The following is a 17,463-nucleotide window of genomic DNA, read 5'->3' on the forward strand; positions in this document are numbered from 1 at the left end:
TGCAGAGAGGTGGGAATGGGAGAGTAGCAACTCTCCTTGTCCAAATATTATAGACTGCAATTAGGACAGAGCAAATGCAAAATACAGCGAACAATTTCTTTATTCCAGGAATTTCTAACCAACAGATTGTGCGTCAACCACTCTTCTAGCAACGCAGGTTAAACTTTTTGAAAGCGTCTGAGTGATAAAGGAGCATAAGAGCTGCTGAAAGTAGCTGGGACTTGTGTTCCTGAGGCACTTTTGAAAATCCCACTCTCCTGCAGAAAGGATGCACCTACTTCATCCAGCAGACTGTGAGGGGAACTCATGTCACTATGCCTTGCCCAGAAACCAACTCTGAGGTTTCTTTTCCTTTTGCAGTTACATTTGAGTAACTGGCTTTGATTCACACATTCTTTAATTTTATACAGCACCTCAGATGCCTGGAGATGGATGGGTCCTTTAGAAAACAAATTAATAAACTATTCCCTTTCTCTTACCCATTGAATGAAAATGTGACATTAGACCAGACCTAACGGTGATTCCTGTGACACCCTGCTAGAGACTTCCCTGAAACTAGTTACAATGTCTGTCTTTGTTTGCAGCCAGTTAGCAAGCTGGGTGCCCTGTGCTAATGTATGCTTATTCTATAGACCTCACTTTGAGTGGTGGGTGCCCAGCTCTTCTGCAAACCCGGCCTTTAGTGTTTATGAAGCACTTTGACTCCCCTCACTATGAAACTCACTATAGATGTGCAAGGTATTGTTTGTTGTTATGCTGACAGTTACCGCCCAATCAATGTAACTTCAATTGCTAATGGAACACATTTAAGAGAAAATCTTTGTAAACACCTTCAGGTAAATGGAACGAGGAGTAATAAAATCAACCTGAGTTTATAAAGGGGGGACAATAGTCTTGGGCCTAAAGCAGGTGAATGGCAGACAGGAATCTAGTCTCTACTCCTGTATCAGACTTGATCTGTGACTGTAGAGAAGAATAAAAACCCGCACAACATCTTTTTGCCCCCCCACCCCAAAACAACCCCCCTGTTGAACCAAAACTCTCTGCTGTGCACACAACTCTCCCCCTGGGGAGAGGATGAGAGTGAATGAACCACGTGTGACAGATATTAATTATGTCACTTAATGCACCTCTGGAAGTTGCTCAGATACTATGGTATAAACACCTGTCTAGAATAGAAGCCACTGAATAATTAAGCTTCACAGTAGTCCTGTGAGGTAGTCAGTTTCACTCGCCACTGAAATGCGCTACTTCTGAGATGAAATAGGGTAGCTGTTTAAAAGCACACAACAATTCTGCATGACAGGAAGCAGAGGATACTGTGTCCACTTAAAATGGCAGGAGGAATTTAAATAGAATAATTATGAGATGGAATTTGCTCAGACATCGGGACAAACACCCTTACTCCTACAGAGAGTTCTATGGGATATTTAATGTCTATATGTGGTCAGACTTTGATAGGTTATATCAGAAGTAACACAGTCCCACAATACCATGGTGGGGAATTGGTTTAATAGATATTCAGATGGGAAAGCATTGCCCACTGAATTGTCACTATAGCACCTATGTGCCCATTGGACGTCGGTCTACTATAATCTATATATAATAACCTGGCTCAACCAAGATTATCCTGGGAGATACCACAATGAGAGGTGGTATGTCAAAGCTGCAGATCCCTTCTCTTTCCTTTCTTTGTGGATTGGTACCACATTTGCTTTTTCCTGGTCCTCTGGTATCTCCCCACTTTTTCTTTATTTTAAAATGTATCAGTATCTTAGTAAATTTGATAACTAAGTCTCTTAAGCTGGGATGCATATTGTCCAAACGCACTTATTCTATGTTTGTATTTTCCAGTATTCCTTTACCGGCTTTTTATGACGTTATTTTGGTCATATTTCTGATGGTTTGAACCTCTCTTATTCGTTGTTCTTATTGAAGACATTTTTCAACATTCTGTATCTCAGCCATTTTGAGTTCATCCTTTTCCTCTTTTTTCCCTACAGACCTTTTTTACCCCAATATATTGGTTCAAAGTCCTTCTCATTCCCATTAACTTCTTTGGCTTGTATAACTCATTTAAATGTGTTATTGAACTTCTCTTTTTCCCGTAAGCCTCAACTGATTCTGTATTTATTTGTTCTTTCCTTCTATTTCCAATAATGAGCTTATTTTTTTAATCCTCAGATCTATTGAGTTAGTCTCTGAACTATACTGACTGCTTCTTGTTCTTTTTCCAGAAGAACTCTAATGTGGTGCACCTTAATTATGTTATGTTTTAGTCTTTTCTCCAGCCTTCTTTTGTACTTGTGGATTTTAATACTTTTTCCCGTTGCATTGTGCTCATTCAATACTTTAATTCCTGAAAATTTGCTTTCCTTCATTCTGTTGCATTCTGTGCATTCTGACCTGACTTGGCTCAAGTAAAATAGTTTGACTGGTTATGGACTTCCCAATTGTCCTCCATTGTTCCTCCCAACTGGCTTCTCTTCTGTCTGGAGCTCTACTTTCTAGATCATAAAGTTGTTGTCTTTGTAACTTGGGAACATCTTTGCATATTTACGCTTATTATCCAATACACGTCTTGGTAGCTAAGTCCCTTGTGAGTACAATATACAGTGGTTTCAAGAACCTCCAGGAAATTTTAGATAATTGATCTCTCTTTGTCCTGGGTGGGTCTGTAGCAGATGCAACCTATAATTTTGCTCCTTTTAATCCACTGTATCGTTGTCCAAAATACTTTACTACACTCTTCATTGTCAGACTGTATTTCTCCCTGGGATATTCCCTAATGTCTCACGCATTAAGAGTGAGATCTGTGGCAGTTCAGTAGTTCTGTAGCTATGCCTTGCTGTCTCTCTTGTGAAACACCAATGACACACGTCTTCTGTTATTGGAGGAGACACCTAGGTAAGAGCTCACTGGCCTGAGAAAGGAGTGGGGCAGAGATTAGTGGAATGTACTCCCACCATTGGGGCCTGTCTCCTCCTCCTACCATCTTAATATCTTGTTTGTGAAATAATTAGTGTAATAATCCATAACAGAGATCTAAAAATTTGCCCCCACTTTCCCCCATCATCGGGAGGTAAATCCATGCAGAGAGGTCACTGGGGTTTCCCCATGTGTTGTGCTCATTCACTAGCATTCCAAGGGAAGGCTTAAATCTGTGTTATAGAGACTGCAGTGAAAATTCACTCTAAGTTAGATTCTGGTCTTACCTGTTTCTGATGTAGCCTGGAACTTGAACTTGTCTCTGGTATGGACTTGACAGGCATGTGTGAATTTTTCATTTATTGTCCCTTGAACTGGGGGAAGAGAGAGACAGAATGAGTAACAGAGGGAAAGAGGAAGAGAAGTAGACAGAGAGGGGAAGAAACAAACCGAGACAGAAGTAGACACAGGGTGAGAGACTGACAGACAAAAGCAAGGTGGAGGTACACAGGGAGCCAGCCACTCCCACCTCTCCTCCCCCCCCCCCCCCAAGAAAAAAGTAAGACACTCTCATGGACAGGGGAGAGAGCCCCTTTTGCAATGGTCATGCAATCAGTCATGTGTAGGTTGTTGTCCAGCCCTGGGGGAGTGGGGGAAGGAATGTGGGTTGGGCAAAGTGTAGAATTGCACCACTGCAGAATTTTTCTTCCACACTTTAAATAGCCAGTACCTTTCACTACAGCTTTCACATTTCCCTCCAATCAGACCCTTGACAGCTCCTTCCTTAAGGTAAATGGCTCACTGTTGTCTTCTGCTTTCCTTCCCCCAACTCCTTTAGTTACCTTGTGGTTGGCTGTTTAATAATTTTCTAGTGTGTAAAGTTTTTTTTTCCTTCTTCTGAGGAATTGCTGTCAGATGCTTGGGAGTGTTCGTTACTGCGGTGTGGGTTGGTGGGTGGGTGTACACAAGCACACTTTCTGGAGTATGCTGGGGTACAACCCTCACTCTTCTGGCTATTTTTGGGGAACACTGTTTGTTGACATTGTGTTTTTCTGCTCTTTGCGAGAACTGGCAGTACAGGAGAATTAGACGGGGATTTGCCAAGCTGCCTCAGTGGGGCACAGGGGAGATCAATGGCAGATGCTGTGTGCAGGAATGTGCTTCCATTGCTCAAATAGTTCTCAGCAATCCTTACTTATGCACAGTACCGAAGTAGGAGCTGCAGCCATCCTCCTCCTCCTCCTCCTCTGCTGATACATCCTGCTGAGTTTTGTGGCCATTAGTACTCCTTGTAGGGAATGAATACGCACAAATATCCCATGAGTTGCTGCAGTAAAATCATGGTACAATCTGCACCCCCTATCCAATGTTTCCCTGCAGTATTCTGGAAACTCTGGCTGTGTAGGAATTTGCATTTAATTCAGTCCCAATCTTTAGTAAAAGACTCTCTAGGGACCTTTGCAGGACAGTGAGCAAATAAGATTAACGCAGCTGTGAGCTTTCCTACCAGCAGAAGCACTTTATTAAATAGTGTATGAGCACCAGCTCTGCAGGCTACTGCAGTCCCAGCCTCTGCTAGCAGGAGTCACTGTAGGGAATAGCATAGAAGCATTGGCTTTGGACTGCTCACAGCTATTGGTTCCTAGCCTCACCTAGCAGACATTGTAGGGCAATGGTTTAGGGGAATGGAGCTGGGGCACTGCCTGTGGTGGAATTCACAGCTCTTGCCGCTCCTTTGTTACACATAATTTCATAACTGCTATGCCTTTTCCTCCCCCCATAAACTGCACCTTTAAATCACTGAGAACTCTGCTCTCTGCAGAGAGAGGCAGTTATTTTGAGAGGCAGAGCTGCTGCAGCCTGTTGCAAAGGAAACTCTCTATATGCCCCCATCGAAGCTGTAGTTTACTGATCATTCTTGTTCTCCTAAAGGGACACGGTCAGTGTGGAAAAAATCCCATTTCTGTCTGAAAAACTTGTATCTTCTCTACTTACAAGTAACACTGGTAAGATCGCTTCACCTGACAGTCAAAAGAAAACACTTTTTCCTCTATCTGTTGGTTTGTTTACTTTGTGCATGTGATGGTGGTTGGTGCATGTGACATAACTGGGTATAGTTAATTTCTTGACTTCCCTGTGAGTTAATCAGTTTCTTCCTCGCTGAAAAAACCCTTATAAACTACAACAGGGGAGTAGAAAAGCCCTTATAAAATATCTTCAAGACATTTAAAAAAATTGGTTAAGGCTTGTCTCCTATGTTTGCACAACTCCTGGGGCAGTGTGGCCTCAGTCCAGATTGGGGCCTTTGGGTGCTAGATTAATGTACATAGCTAATAATATTAGTAATATGTGCACTATTTAAAGGATGCGCTTTCAAAAGGATGGAGTGTTTTGAAATGAGTCAGTTTTAAATGATGATAAAGAAGGTAGCACCCCTTTAACCCAAAATAAATCCATGAGATTGAAGGTATGTAGGTGCATTTAGTATATGGAAAAAACCATAACATTCCCTATCAGGAATTGTAAGGCTTGATACAAGAGTAACTAGTGGGGTGTGTCTGTCTGTGTCCCTCAGCTGCTCTAGCCTGAAAGAGAGGTAAATAACAGGGTCCCCCAAGGATCTGTACTGGGACCAGTGCTGTTCAACACATTCATAAATGATCAGGAAAAAGGGGTAAATGATGAGGTGGCAAAGTTTGCAGACACAAAATTACTTAAGATAGTTAGGTCTAAAGCTGACTGCGAAGAGTCACAAAACTAGGTGACTGGCCAACAATATGGCAGATGAAATTCAATGTCGGTAAGTGCACATTGGAAAACATAATCCCAACTATACATACAGAATGATGAGATCTTGGAGTCATTGTGAAACAGCCATTCAACGTGCAACTGCAGTCAGAAAAGATGACAATATTAGGAACCATTAAGAAAGGGATAGACAATAAGACAGAAAATATCACAATGTCACTATATAAATCCATGGTACACTCACACCATGAATACTGCATGCATTCTGTTTGCCCCATCTCAAAAAAGACATATTAGAATAGGAAAAGGCACAGAGAAGGGCAACAAAAATAATTAGGGGTATGGAACACTTTCCATATGAGGAGAGATTAAAAAGATTAGGACTGCTCATTTTAGGCGAGATAACTAAGGGGGGGATAAGATAAGAGGCTTATAAAATTAAGAATGGTACTGAGCAGGTGAATAATGAAGTTTTATTTAAGCCTTCACATAACACAAGAACTAGGGGTCACTTGATGATACTAATAGGCAGCAGGTTTAAAACAAACATAAGGAAGTACATCTCCATACAACACACTGTTAACCTGTGGAACTCATTGCCAGGGGATACTGTGAAGGCCAAAAGTAAACTGGGTTCAAATAAGGACTAGATAAGTTCATGGAGGATAGGTCCATCAATGGCTATTAGCCAAGATGCCCAGGGACACAACCCCATGCTCTGGGTGTCCCCAAGTCTGACTGCCAGAAGCTGACCTTGGATGATGGGAAATGGATCACTTGATGATTGCCCTGTTCCGTTCATTATCTCTGAAGCATCTGGCATTGGCCACTGTCAGAAGACAGGATACTTGGTTAGGTAGACCACTGGTTTGACCCAGTATGTTCTTATAAATTTCTGACTAGTTGAATGAATTGTAAACATAATGCTGAAAAATGGTACCAATTCTTTGAAGGTGGGATGGATTACAGAGTGCCGGGGGCAGTTAGCAATGGAGAGACGATACCTGCTCATCCAGGCATGGAAAAGCAGAAGGAAGGAGAGAATCAAACACTGGAACGAGGCCATTGGAACAACAAGCTGGAATATGTGCTATCCGTGGCTGGGGAGATTATTGGCCTGGGTAATGTCTGGAGGTTCCCCTACCTCTGTTACAAGAATGGTGGAGGTAAGTACAGCCCTAGCTCTAACCACTTACATCAGCTACCCCATCTAGCCACTGATGTCCCTCTGTTGTTCTCCATTGGCCTTAAAGCTCCATGGTCACTTGCATTTTGAATTGCTCTGTGCCTATCTGCACTTGAGAGCTTTGTTTCCAAGAGGTGGTCTGAACTTGTCTGTACCTCGGGGGTATGCACCTGTGTGCACAGCGGGCCTGATTTCTAGACGATCTATGCTTGCCCAAGAAATGCATTTCCTTGGGGGGCAGAGGCAGCTGTATGCGCTTGGCACCATACATCTTGCAGTTTTTCAGAGTGTCCGTCTGTACCAAATTTCCCACAAGTGCTCAGTGTGTTTGTCCACTGCTAGGAACCTGTTTCCTAGAGGTTTCCAGAGTCCACATCTGTGCCCCAGGGACCATTTGCTGGAATGCCTGGGGCCTGGCTGTCTATGCCCAAGAGGCCAATTTCCCAGCAGTGACCAGACTGGAGTTCTTCACATACAGGCCTGACGTATCTGCATATTTCCTGGAAGTTCCCGAGGAGTTAAGGACTCCTGGTATAGTATAGGGGTTCTCTGTACCAGTGCCACAACAACTGTTTTTCTACGTGTAAAACTAGGGCCGGTGTTAGGGGGTAGCGAGCAGGGCAATTGCCCGGGGCCCCACAAAGCTAAATTGCTCAGGCTTCAGCCCCATATGGTAGGGCTTGGGGCCCTGGGCTGCAGTCCTGTGCAGCGGGGCTTTGGCTTTCTGCCCTGGGCCCAAGCAAGTCTAATGCTGATCATGCTTGGCAGACCCCCTGAAACCTGCTTGAGAACCACTGGTGTAGTACATGTCCTGGATGCTACCCAGCATGTCTGTCTGGCCCTGCAGGGATGCCTGTCGTACTCATTGTGTGTGTGTGTGGCAGGGATGGGATCCTGTAACATGTGTAGATATTAAATCCTTGTAAGTGAAAGGCCTGACTACCATGAAGGTGAACATTTAATAACTAAATGCCTGTGCACCTCGAGGGCACCAGTTTTCCAGAGGTGCCAGGCCCGCAGCATTACTGAGGGGCTTCAGGACTAGTTTTTCTCTCATATCATCTGACTCTCTTCTGGTATGTATGGCTAGTCAGTGGGTGCTAACACTAGTGGTACACCGTCTCCAGGAGAGACCTTGGGGTGAGTGCAAGCGCAGAGACAGCGGTGCCTGGGAGACTGGCTTTATGGGGAAAAGAGCTGAGGTAGTATTCAGAGACTCCTCTGGCGTCTGTGAAGAACCCCAACATTGCTTCCATTCCCTGCAAAATCTTCTTGCCTGACTGGGATGGTGTGTGTGAGATGTGTGCACACTCATGTACATGGGGAACGTGACTGACACAGTGTGATGTAGGTGGGAGATGGAGTGTGCATCTTTGTGTGTGTGAGAGACCTGCCTTCCAAGCACCCTGGGGCTATGCAGGTAATAATTAGTAATGGATATGTGAGCCTGTGGGGCGTATTTCCGTTCATCTTTTCTATGGGGAATTCCCCAGTGCAGCAAATTCACTTTGTGGGTAGATTGTTGTTTTTAGGCTTTGCCGTTAGACTTTTTTCTTAAAGAAAAATTTGAAACCGTCTCCCCTCCCCGCAAGTCCTGCTAGAGGTCAGAGATATTTCTGTGTTTTCTGTGGAGAACTTCTCCAGCGTGTGGAGCAGGAATTACTCTCCCTGTTTATGTTTGGTGATTTATTACTGATCAGACTCTCCGGAAGGTCTCAGTTGGCAAAGTGAGTGGCATGGGGACCTTGCACTGAAATCTCCTGGATTTCACTTGGAAAAGTCTCCTGGGTCTAACTAAATGTTAGGGGGCTTATTCCTTCACCCACTTACTTCCCTTGTCCTTCTCGCATGAATAGAGAGCAACAATACCCGAAGTCCAAAGGTGCAAACAATTCAATGTTTATTGGGGTGAACTTCCAGCAAGCATGATTCCAGTTTCCTTCCTTAGTGTCCTCCTTCCCAGCTCTGACACCACAGAGCCTTAGTCAAACATGATTCCAATTTCCTTACCCCCATTCCCTGTTCCCATTTCCCCCTTTAGCAAAACATGATTCCATTTTCCCTGTTCCCATTTTCCCCACATACCAGGTGCAGGGGTCAACCTGGGATGAGATTAAAAAGGAAATGGAGGAAGTGTCAGGGGACCCAGAGGGATGGGAGGTGGCTGAGGAACCCTCCCTCCTTGGTATATGGGTAGTGGAAGAAGGTCCCTGCCCGTGGGGACTGAATGCCTCCCAGGGAAAGGAGGCATTTCAGTCTGCTTGTGAGAGGTTTGAAGTAAGGGCAGCATTATGGGAAGCTGCCAGTAACCTTTCAAGTTTGGTGCGGCTTCAGCAAGGGCTGCTGAAGGGTTGTAAATTAGTTAGGGGTAGTTCAAGATGATTTGGAACCACAGGGTTTAAAGTCAAAAGCAGAGTTAACAGACCATCTTTAGAGACTGGAGCTGGGACTTGGTCCTGGGGGAGTGGAGAGAAAGAAGGAAAAAAAAAAAAGTTTCAAAGTGCAACCTGCCTTTCCACGCTCTTTTGTTTTTCTGAAGTTTTAATGGAGGGTACTTTGGATACTTATGTGAGATGTCAAGAAGGACGTTTTTGTTTAATGATAAAACCCAGTTATATAAACGTAACTGTATGTGCAACTCTGAGCAGTCACATTGGATGGAAGCTTGGTAATTAAATTATCCAAAGGGGTCAGGTCGAGTGGCTACCACCACCACTAGGCTTCTGTCCCCAGAAGCCTTTACAGCTATTCTGTGGGGAAATGGGCCCTTTTCCCACAGAAATGGTCTATAAGGGACTGCTGCAGGCAGCAGGCGGAGAGAGAATCTGAGCAAAATTATTTGACTATTGGGTAACGTAATCAAAATCACTTAAGGATGTAAGGGGTTTCTATTGGAACTTAACTTGGCTGCCCCTGGTTGTGTCTAGTTGTACAAGATGGGAGTGTAATCAGGTACAGTTGTATAAAAAAGAGTAATCACAGTGCAAGGGATGTTAGGCAAAAGAGAATTTTGTGTGTGTGCATGGGAAAAAGAAAAGGAAAAGGGGAGGAATGATGCGAACACTGACCCTTGGGGTGTCTCTGGGGGGATCAGATTGTTGCTTTGGTGGGTGTGCATGAAAACTCTCTGGGCATGGAAGGCAGTTACACCTTGTGTAAAATTAATATGGCTAATGTTATGGAGGTTAAACTATATGGAAGGAATTTGCATTTTCCCAGGACGTGTGCAGTGTATATTGGAGAAGGGGTAAAAGAAATGCAAATAAAACATGGTACTTTATTAAAATCCTATTAGGGCTCCAAAAGGGGCCACAATAGGTTGTGTTTTCTTTTTCAGATCTCTGTGTGTTTTGGAGCAGGAGATGAAAGTGGAAAGTAATCAGAACTCTAGTGGAAGTAAAATGTTTCCCTTTTAAGACAGTGTCTGAGCTGCCAACAGCTTTGGATCCAGAAGCAAGCTAGTAAGCCTCTGTGTAAATGCAAATTACCTAGCTGATGGGCACAAAGGAGCGGCAAATAATGAATACATCTGGTCAGCAAACAAGCTACTAGAAGACTCAGATTATGGCCCTCCCGGAAAGGGAGGTGAAAAACAAGTCAAGCCTGAAAATAAGGGGGACAGGTTAACCATAAGGGGTGTGTGTGTGTGGGGAAAATTGGAACAGGGAATGGGGGTGGGGAAATTGGAATCATGTTTTGCTAAAGGGGGAAATGGGAACAGGGAATGGGGGTAAGGCTCTGTGGTGTCAGAGCTGGGAAGGGGGACACTAAGGAAGGAAACTGGAATCATGCTTGCTGGAAGTTCACCCCAATAAACATTGAATTATTTGCACCTTTGGACTTCGGGTATTGTTGCTCTCTGTTCATGCGAGAAGGACCAGGGAAGTAAGTGGGTGAAGGAATAAGCCCCCTAACACTAAACCACTTTCTCATGCCACTGGCATGAAGAGGATTAGCCAGTTAGCTGCTTTCACTTGGTATTTGCTTCTTTTCACCTGGTGCTTGGGAATGTTTTATTTTTGAGGGGGGATTAGAAGGGAGGATTTTTCTTGTTTTTCATTTTTAATCTGGAATGTATCTAGGTTGCAAGCTGCATGGTTTCTGCTTTCATTCGCCGTACTGTTCCCTTGGGCTCCCTGCACAGCCCCTGGAAGTACTTAGGGATAATGTGAAGACTGCTCACTGCTGGAATGGGAAAAGCAGTTCACAGAGCCACCTTCCTGCCCCTGTTGTTGGTGTTTGTTAGTGAACCAGGATGTGGTAATGATTATCAAGTGCTAGAGTCCTGGAAGGAAAGGGATGGCTTTGGGTGGTGTAGAACCTTTGTGAAGCTGTCTTATCAGAGAGAACTCAATTTGCTCAGATAGTTCAGGATAAAGAGAGATGGACTTCCCAAATTTCATCAGCGCTAGAGGTGAGCCAGACCCAGAACTATGGATCCAAACACTCACAGGCTGTGGTGGGGTTGAACTCTGTATCAGAATCTGGCATTTGGGGACAAAAGCTGCGTGAAATTATTTGTGCATCTTTTTCAACAGAAAATGCAGATTCAGTTTGACCAAAACAATTTGTGAATTCAGGTTGATTTTCGTAAATTGTTTCAGTCGGGGGGGGGGGGGGGGGGGGGGAGACCTGGAAATGTCAAAATGGTTTTGTTTCAGCATTTCCAAAACAAAACGTTTTTCGTTCTGGAAGGACCTTTTTGTTTCACAGCATCCCTCAATTATATTTAAAAAAAATTAAACATTTAAAAGCATCAAAATCCAAATGAAACTCTTTTTTGATGGTTTGGTTCACTAAACATGTTTTGAAATATTTTTCTTTTGGGTCGACCAGAAATGTATTTCTTATTTTTCAAAAAAAAATTTGGACCTGTACTTGAACTGGATATTTTGCATTTGGGACCTTTAGCTGCCTTCCTCCAAGGTTAGAAAAAGAATGAGTCATAATGTGACTTTTTTTGGGGGGTGTGGGGGGTAAAGTGAGGAGGTGGTTGCCAAACAGCCTTTATTGGGGAAGAGGAAAGTGAAATGGGGAGTAGCTGAGAAATTATCTGTTTGAACTTCGTGAAACGGAGCAGCTTGTTACTTTTCCTTTCTTTTTGGCTCTCTTCCACTTTGCAAACAAAGAATCATCTTTTGAATATTTAGAGTTCAGTATCCAATACCCAAGTCCAACATGAAAAAAGGAATAACTGTTCCTTCTTTTTCACTCTGACTGGGCTTAGGTTATGCCTCCCCTGGAAGGGGTTAAACCCTCTCTAGGGACATTGGCCTCTCTGATTGAGAAATACTGGGGAAGTGTGTCTGTGTGGGTGTGCATGGGTGTGCCTTTCTCCTCTCTCCCTGTGTCTCACCCCCATGTGCACACCACCTCTGGACTTGTGCTTGGTTGGAATCTTATTTGTGAGAACAAAGCAATCACACAATGGAACAGAGGGAGGCTAGAATTACAAAGCCAGACCTCAGAGTCCTTTATCAGGGTCAAACTCCCCCTGGCTTCACTAGATTAAAAACTCTGTGAGGGCTTCAGGATTTGACCTAGCCTGTGCCTGGGGCAGGATAAAATGAGATTCAAGCTGGCAAAATTGAACGAAGACTTGAGCCTGTTTCGGAGATACAATTAAGAGGCCTCTCTTGAAGTACAAAACGGAACCCTGTAACCAGGTTGGCTCTGTTGTAACCGCTTCCTCTGACTGTTGTCTTGTCCCTAGGGCCTCAGGCCTGAGCAGTTGTGAAATGTCCTTGCTCCACTGCATTATACCACTCTTTGGCTATCTGTGTAGCGGCAATCCTACCCCCATCCCCCACTGTGTAAGTACATCAGAGGCCCTTGTGTTTTACACTTGGTACATAACCAGTCTCAATCATAGTTCCTTATCATGGTTGTGACATGTATTTTCCAATCTGTGCAGGCAAGAAAAAATGGTCATGTAATGGTTTTGTATGTGTGGTGCCCACTACTGCTTGGGCCATAAGGAGGATAAGAGACTGCCGCCCAAACAAAGCATCCTCCTTTCCTACTAGATGCCTGGCAGCCCATGAAGGGGCCTATAGGGCTTCATGTTCAGATTCCTTGCGCCTCTTTCCTGTGAGCTTGCTACCAGAAAGGGTCCAGTGCACTGCACTTTCACCGTAACCCCCTGCAAGGCACAAGTTACCCATGGAGGTTCCAAGAGAAAAGAATGGTGAAGGCTGTTTGGCAGGTCAAGTGTGAAAAGGCCACACTTAATCAGTGTGGGAAAGTGCTAAGGGTGGGACTAGGCTTTGCTTGGAAATGAGACAGGGAAGTGATAAAGGGGTGTCCCAGGTATGTGTGTGTGATGACCTACCCTTGCATCCTTATGCCTGAGGTGTGCAATGGAGTGGTGTCTCAAGCACTGGTGCTGGAACGAGGGGTACTGCCTCACCCCCCCAGCTTGAAATGGTTTCCATCATATTGGGGTTTACAGTTTGGTTCAATGGCTCTCAGCACCCCCCACTACACACATTGTTCCAGCGCCCCTGTCTCAAAGCAGAAAGCCCTGTAATTGACTGGCATTGAAAGCTAAATTGCAACAGCCCCTATGCCTCACACAAAGACAAAGCTAAGATGTGTCAGCTGGAGGTCAGGCAGAGGCAAGCCTGCCTTAGCTTTGGGTTGTATGCTCCAGGAAATAGCCACTTGGCATTCACACGTGTGCAAACTTGATCGTGAGTAATTTTATGATCCATGCAATAGAAGGGGAGTCTGAGTTAGGATTCCAAAATGAGCAAACCTTTAGGTTTATTGGAAGCCATCTTGCTAATGGACAAACTAGAGAAGCGTTTCTCAAACTGTGGGTCAGGACATCAAAGTGGGTTGCGACCCCTTTTTAAAGGGGTTGCCAGGGCTAGCATTAGATTTTCTGGGCCCAGGGCCAAAGCCCAACTCCCACCACCCGGGGCTGAAGCCGTAGCCCAAGTCCCACCACTCAGGGCTGAGGGCTTCAGCCCTGGGTGGCAGGGCTCAGTTTACAGGCCCCCCGCCTGAGGCCGAAGCCCTTGGGCTTCGGCTTTGCATCCCCCACCCCCCAGGGTGGTGAGGCTTTGGCCCCCCAGCCCAGGGCGGCGGGACTCAGGCAGGCTCAGGCTTTGGTCCCCCCCGTCCTGGGGTCATGCAGTAATTTTTGTTGTCAGAAGGGGGTCGTGGTGCAATAAAGTTTGAGAACCCCTGAACTAGAAATAGCCAGAGATCCTGAGGAAGAGGGAGGGCCAGAGCTCAGGGTACAAGTGGATGAAGCCCAAGTAAGACAACTATTGTTGCTAGATAGGAGAGGTCATTTGGTAGCCTGTGTGAAATAAGTGAGGGAGGCTGCAGTACTTTTCCTACCGGACAGAGGTCCACCTCAGAAAGACACCCCCCTCCACATGGCACCAACAACACTCTCAGGAGAGGTCAAGGACTGTGAATAGGCCATGAAGACTGGTCTCTCCTCTTGTTCCTGGAGGTGGCCTCTCTGCCTCAGGGCTGAAGCTTCCTGGGGAGGCTGGTGTTGCTGTCCCTGGGTGAGCCTGTTCTGCGAGCGAGAGGACATCTGCTTCCAGACCTGTCAAGCCAGCACTTTTTACTAACATTACATTCATGTGGATTATTTTTCAAAGTTTGTGTGGGAAGACAGCAACCCAACCCGGAGAGGCCAGCTTGAGCTCAGTACTGAATTTTAAAAAACAAGAGAGCAATTCTGAAGCAACTGCATCTGAAAGGCTGAACTCCTTTCTGCTAGAGGAGGTGAAAGCATCACCTATGGGCTCCCATTCAGTCAATAAAGCAGATTTACCTAGGCAGCGCTTTGCAGCAGCAGCCGCCGCCAGAGGGAGCCATTCTGTGTCATAGCCCAGTGCCTCATTGGAAGGACCAGTCAACTTCTGCACTAGCCTGGCCAGACTTCAATCGTAATGGCAGTGCCAGGACCAGTAGAAAGCAGACGCAGCAGCTTTGCTGATTCAGGGCTGAATGAAGTTCACTATAATTTGCAATTTCTCACAGTTACAATATTGGCCTGGCCCGGGGATGGAGGAAGGAGTTTAATAACAGCAGCAATTGGTGCACAGAAACGGTGTTAAACCTTGCAAGAGCCCGTTACAGTAGGAGAACCAGGCAGAGAAACAGCTCTTGAGTTTTCTTGAGCAAGTTCACCCATTTCATTCGGCACAAATTACTTCTTTAGATAAAATGGATGTCAGCAAGATCCATTCTCAAGCCCATGCCGATGCGATGTAAACTGGAGCACCTTCTGTGTGCGCCATGGGATCACTCCAGAGCCCGACTTGGATACACACTGCGGAACTGTAATGCTGCTGCAGCTCACCCAAAGATGTCTTTAGAAAACTTTTCTGGCCAAAAAATTAATTTCCTTAAAACCGTTCCCACTCCTGTGTCAGCAGGATGCCAGCTTGCTCACAGGTGGGGTATGTGGTGGTGGTGATGTGGCAATAACGGTACTGGAGTAGCAGCAGATTTGAAAAACAAGAGATTTTGTTAAGAAGCTTACTTCAACTACATGGGTAGGAGAGAGAAGGAAAGCTTCTAGCCTTGTTCCAGAACTCCACCCACACAACTCCCCCAGCAGGACACTGAGTGATGAACGCCTGAGCCAATAAAAGACAAGATAGCAGTATTGCATCTTCAGAACTTTTGGTGGATCAACTTACTGTGAGTGGGGACGATGCTGTTACCTAGCAACTCTGGGGAGATGATTAAGGCCTGGCCTACACACAGGGATACTGTGTTGGTTGGGGGGGTGATTTTTGTACCAATTTGGTTATACAAATACAAGCCTAGCGTGGACGCAGTTGTATCAGCACAAATGAGAGGCTCTGTAGACTATTCCTATGTGAAAAGGGGAATAAACTATACAGGAATGAGCTATATCGGTATAAGCACCTTTACACTGGTATAACTCTGACCACACTAGGCAGATGTACTGATATAACTATACCCGTGTAGTTAAAGTGGTGTAACTTTTGTGTCTAGGCAAAAAGTAACTCTCATCCCCCACACTCCTCCCCAGCATTTTGGCACTGCAAGTTGCACTAACAAGTGAAAAGCTGTTTAAAATAAAATAAAACCACACAAGATTAGAGCCGATTGACAAATAAAAACTAATTACATACACCAGTTGTAACTGGCTTCATTTTTATAGTGACATTTTAATTGAAAATGTGAATCAAGTTTTGTTATTTCCCATGTTTTCAATTTTTGAAATATTTTTCAAAAAGGTTTTTGGTCAGCTTAGACACAAGACGTGTGTGTATTTTAAATCAAAATAATTGATTTCTTACTTTTCTGATGTTCCTGGGGCCTCTCGCTCCCACTGTACTTAATGGGAAATTTGCCATAAACTCCAGTAGTAGCACCAGGACTGGGTGCCCAATGTGAGTGAAATACCTTTCTGTACTGCTTTCCTTTCAGTTGTGCTTCTGCCTCTTACAAACTGCTAGGAAATAAGTTGAACAAAAATCCAAATTGGGTGGAATGGTGGGAGCAGGCTGAGTTTATTCAATATTTGTACATTAGCCATCCTGAGTATTACCAACTCCAAGCATTCAAAAATCATGTCAGTTTCCAAAAAAATGCTGAGATTTCTTAAAAAGTGTAAGTGTGTGTCTGGAGTTTCTTTGTATTTGCCTTCTGGTTTTTGAGCCTTTAGGGTTCATGTTTAAGCTTTTCTCCCCACCATCGGAGCTAGAAACATTTATAAAAAGATGAATCTGAGATTCTCATGGAATTATATGACTCCAGGAGTTGAGGCTTTAAGAAACTATCATGAGACTCATGCTAAAATTTGTGAGAACATAGGCCACGTAGGCCTGTGCATACACATGTAAAGACATTGACCCTGCCCAGGAGAGCTTACAACTGAAGCAGTAACAAGACTTGGGTAATGTGATCTGGCCTCTTCTCCACAGATGCAGATTTTAATTTCCTGAGGCAACTGGCAGGTTTGTCTTTATACCACATCAGGTTTTAATGCCTCATTCACACTATGGTTGAGACTATGCAAGCAGTAATTGTGCTTGAACTGGGTTATTGCTAGCACCATTTCCTTGATAAATTGATAGGGATTTTTTTCTTTACCGTGTCTCCCAGGCCCCTTGCATCCTGGCCCTTCCCTCCTCTGTTCTCTACAGCCCATATTGCCATCTGTGTTTCCTTTCTCAGGGACCCTTCTTGGAGCATTCTCTGTCCTGGGGGAATTTTTCAGTCTATGGTCAATGGTCTAACATGTTTTCTTTCCCATGTACAATGCTTAAATCTGCCAGGTGCTTTCTTTATCCCCTACCTCATCTTCCTCTTCACCTGTGGGATCCCAGTGTTCCTCCTGGAGACAGCGCTAGGGCAGTACACCAGCCAGGGAGGGGTCACTGCCTGGCGGAAGCTCTGCCCTCTCTTTGAAGGTGAGTAGACCTCAGAGTGCACCACTTTTTTGGTGGGGGAATGAGGGGAAAAGTAGTGCAAGCGTCCAGAACTACAGCTGGGACATCTATCCCTCTTAAGAGACCCAGGTAAAGCCCTCCCACTATACCCATGCTGTTCTCTGAGAAATTCTTTGAAAGTACCTCATGTACCTCATCTGGTAT

The 17,463-nt window shown here is 44.8% G+C and overlaps 1 protein-coding gene across 3 annotated transcripts in view; it reads left to right on the forward strand.

Moving 5' to 3' along the window:
• Positions 1–3,621: 3,621 nt before the first annotated feature.
• LOC141977609 (sodium- and chloride-dependent GABA transporter 2) overlaps positions 3,622–17,463 on the forward strand; it is a 59,891-nt gene continuing 46,049 nt past the window's right edge. For 2 of the 3 annotated variants that reach the window (XM_074939150.1, XM_074939141.1), the window contains exons 1-4: positions 3,681–3,717; positions 4,861–4,934; positions 6,630–6,842; positions 17,146–17,280. In XM_074939150.1, the coding sequence (XP_074795251.1) occupies positions 6,635–6,842; positions 17,146–17,280 (343 nt within the window). In that variant the 5' untranslated portion in view covers positions 3,681–3,717; positions 4,861–4,934; positions 6,630–6,634. Of the gene's footprint in view, positions 3,718–4,860; positions 4,935–6,629; positions 6,843–17,145; positions 17,281–17,463 lie in introns of all 3 variants that reach the window. The other variant, XM_074939149.1, reaches the window with a different exon arrangement.

This window comes from Natator depressus, chromosome 1 (assembly GCF_965152275.1).
Source record: "Natator depressus isolate rNatDep1 chromosome 1, rNatDep2.hap1, whole genome shotgun sequence".
NCBI lineage: Eukaryota > Metazoa > Chordata > Testudines > Cheloniidae > Natator > Natator depressus.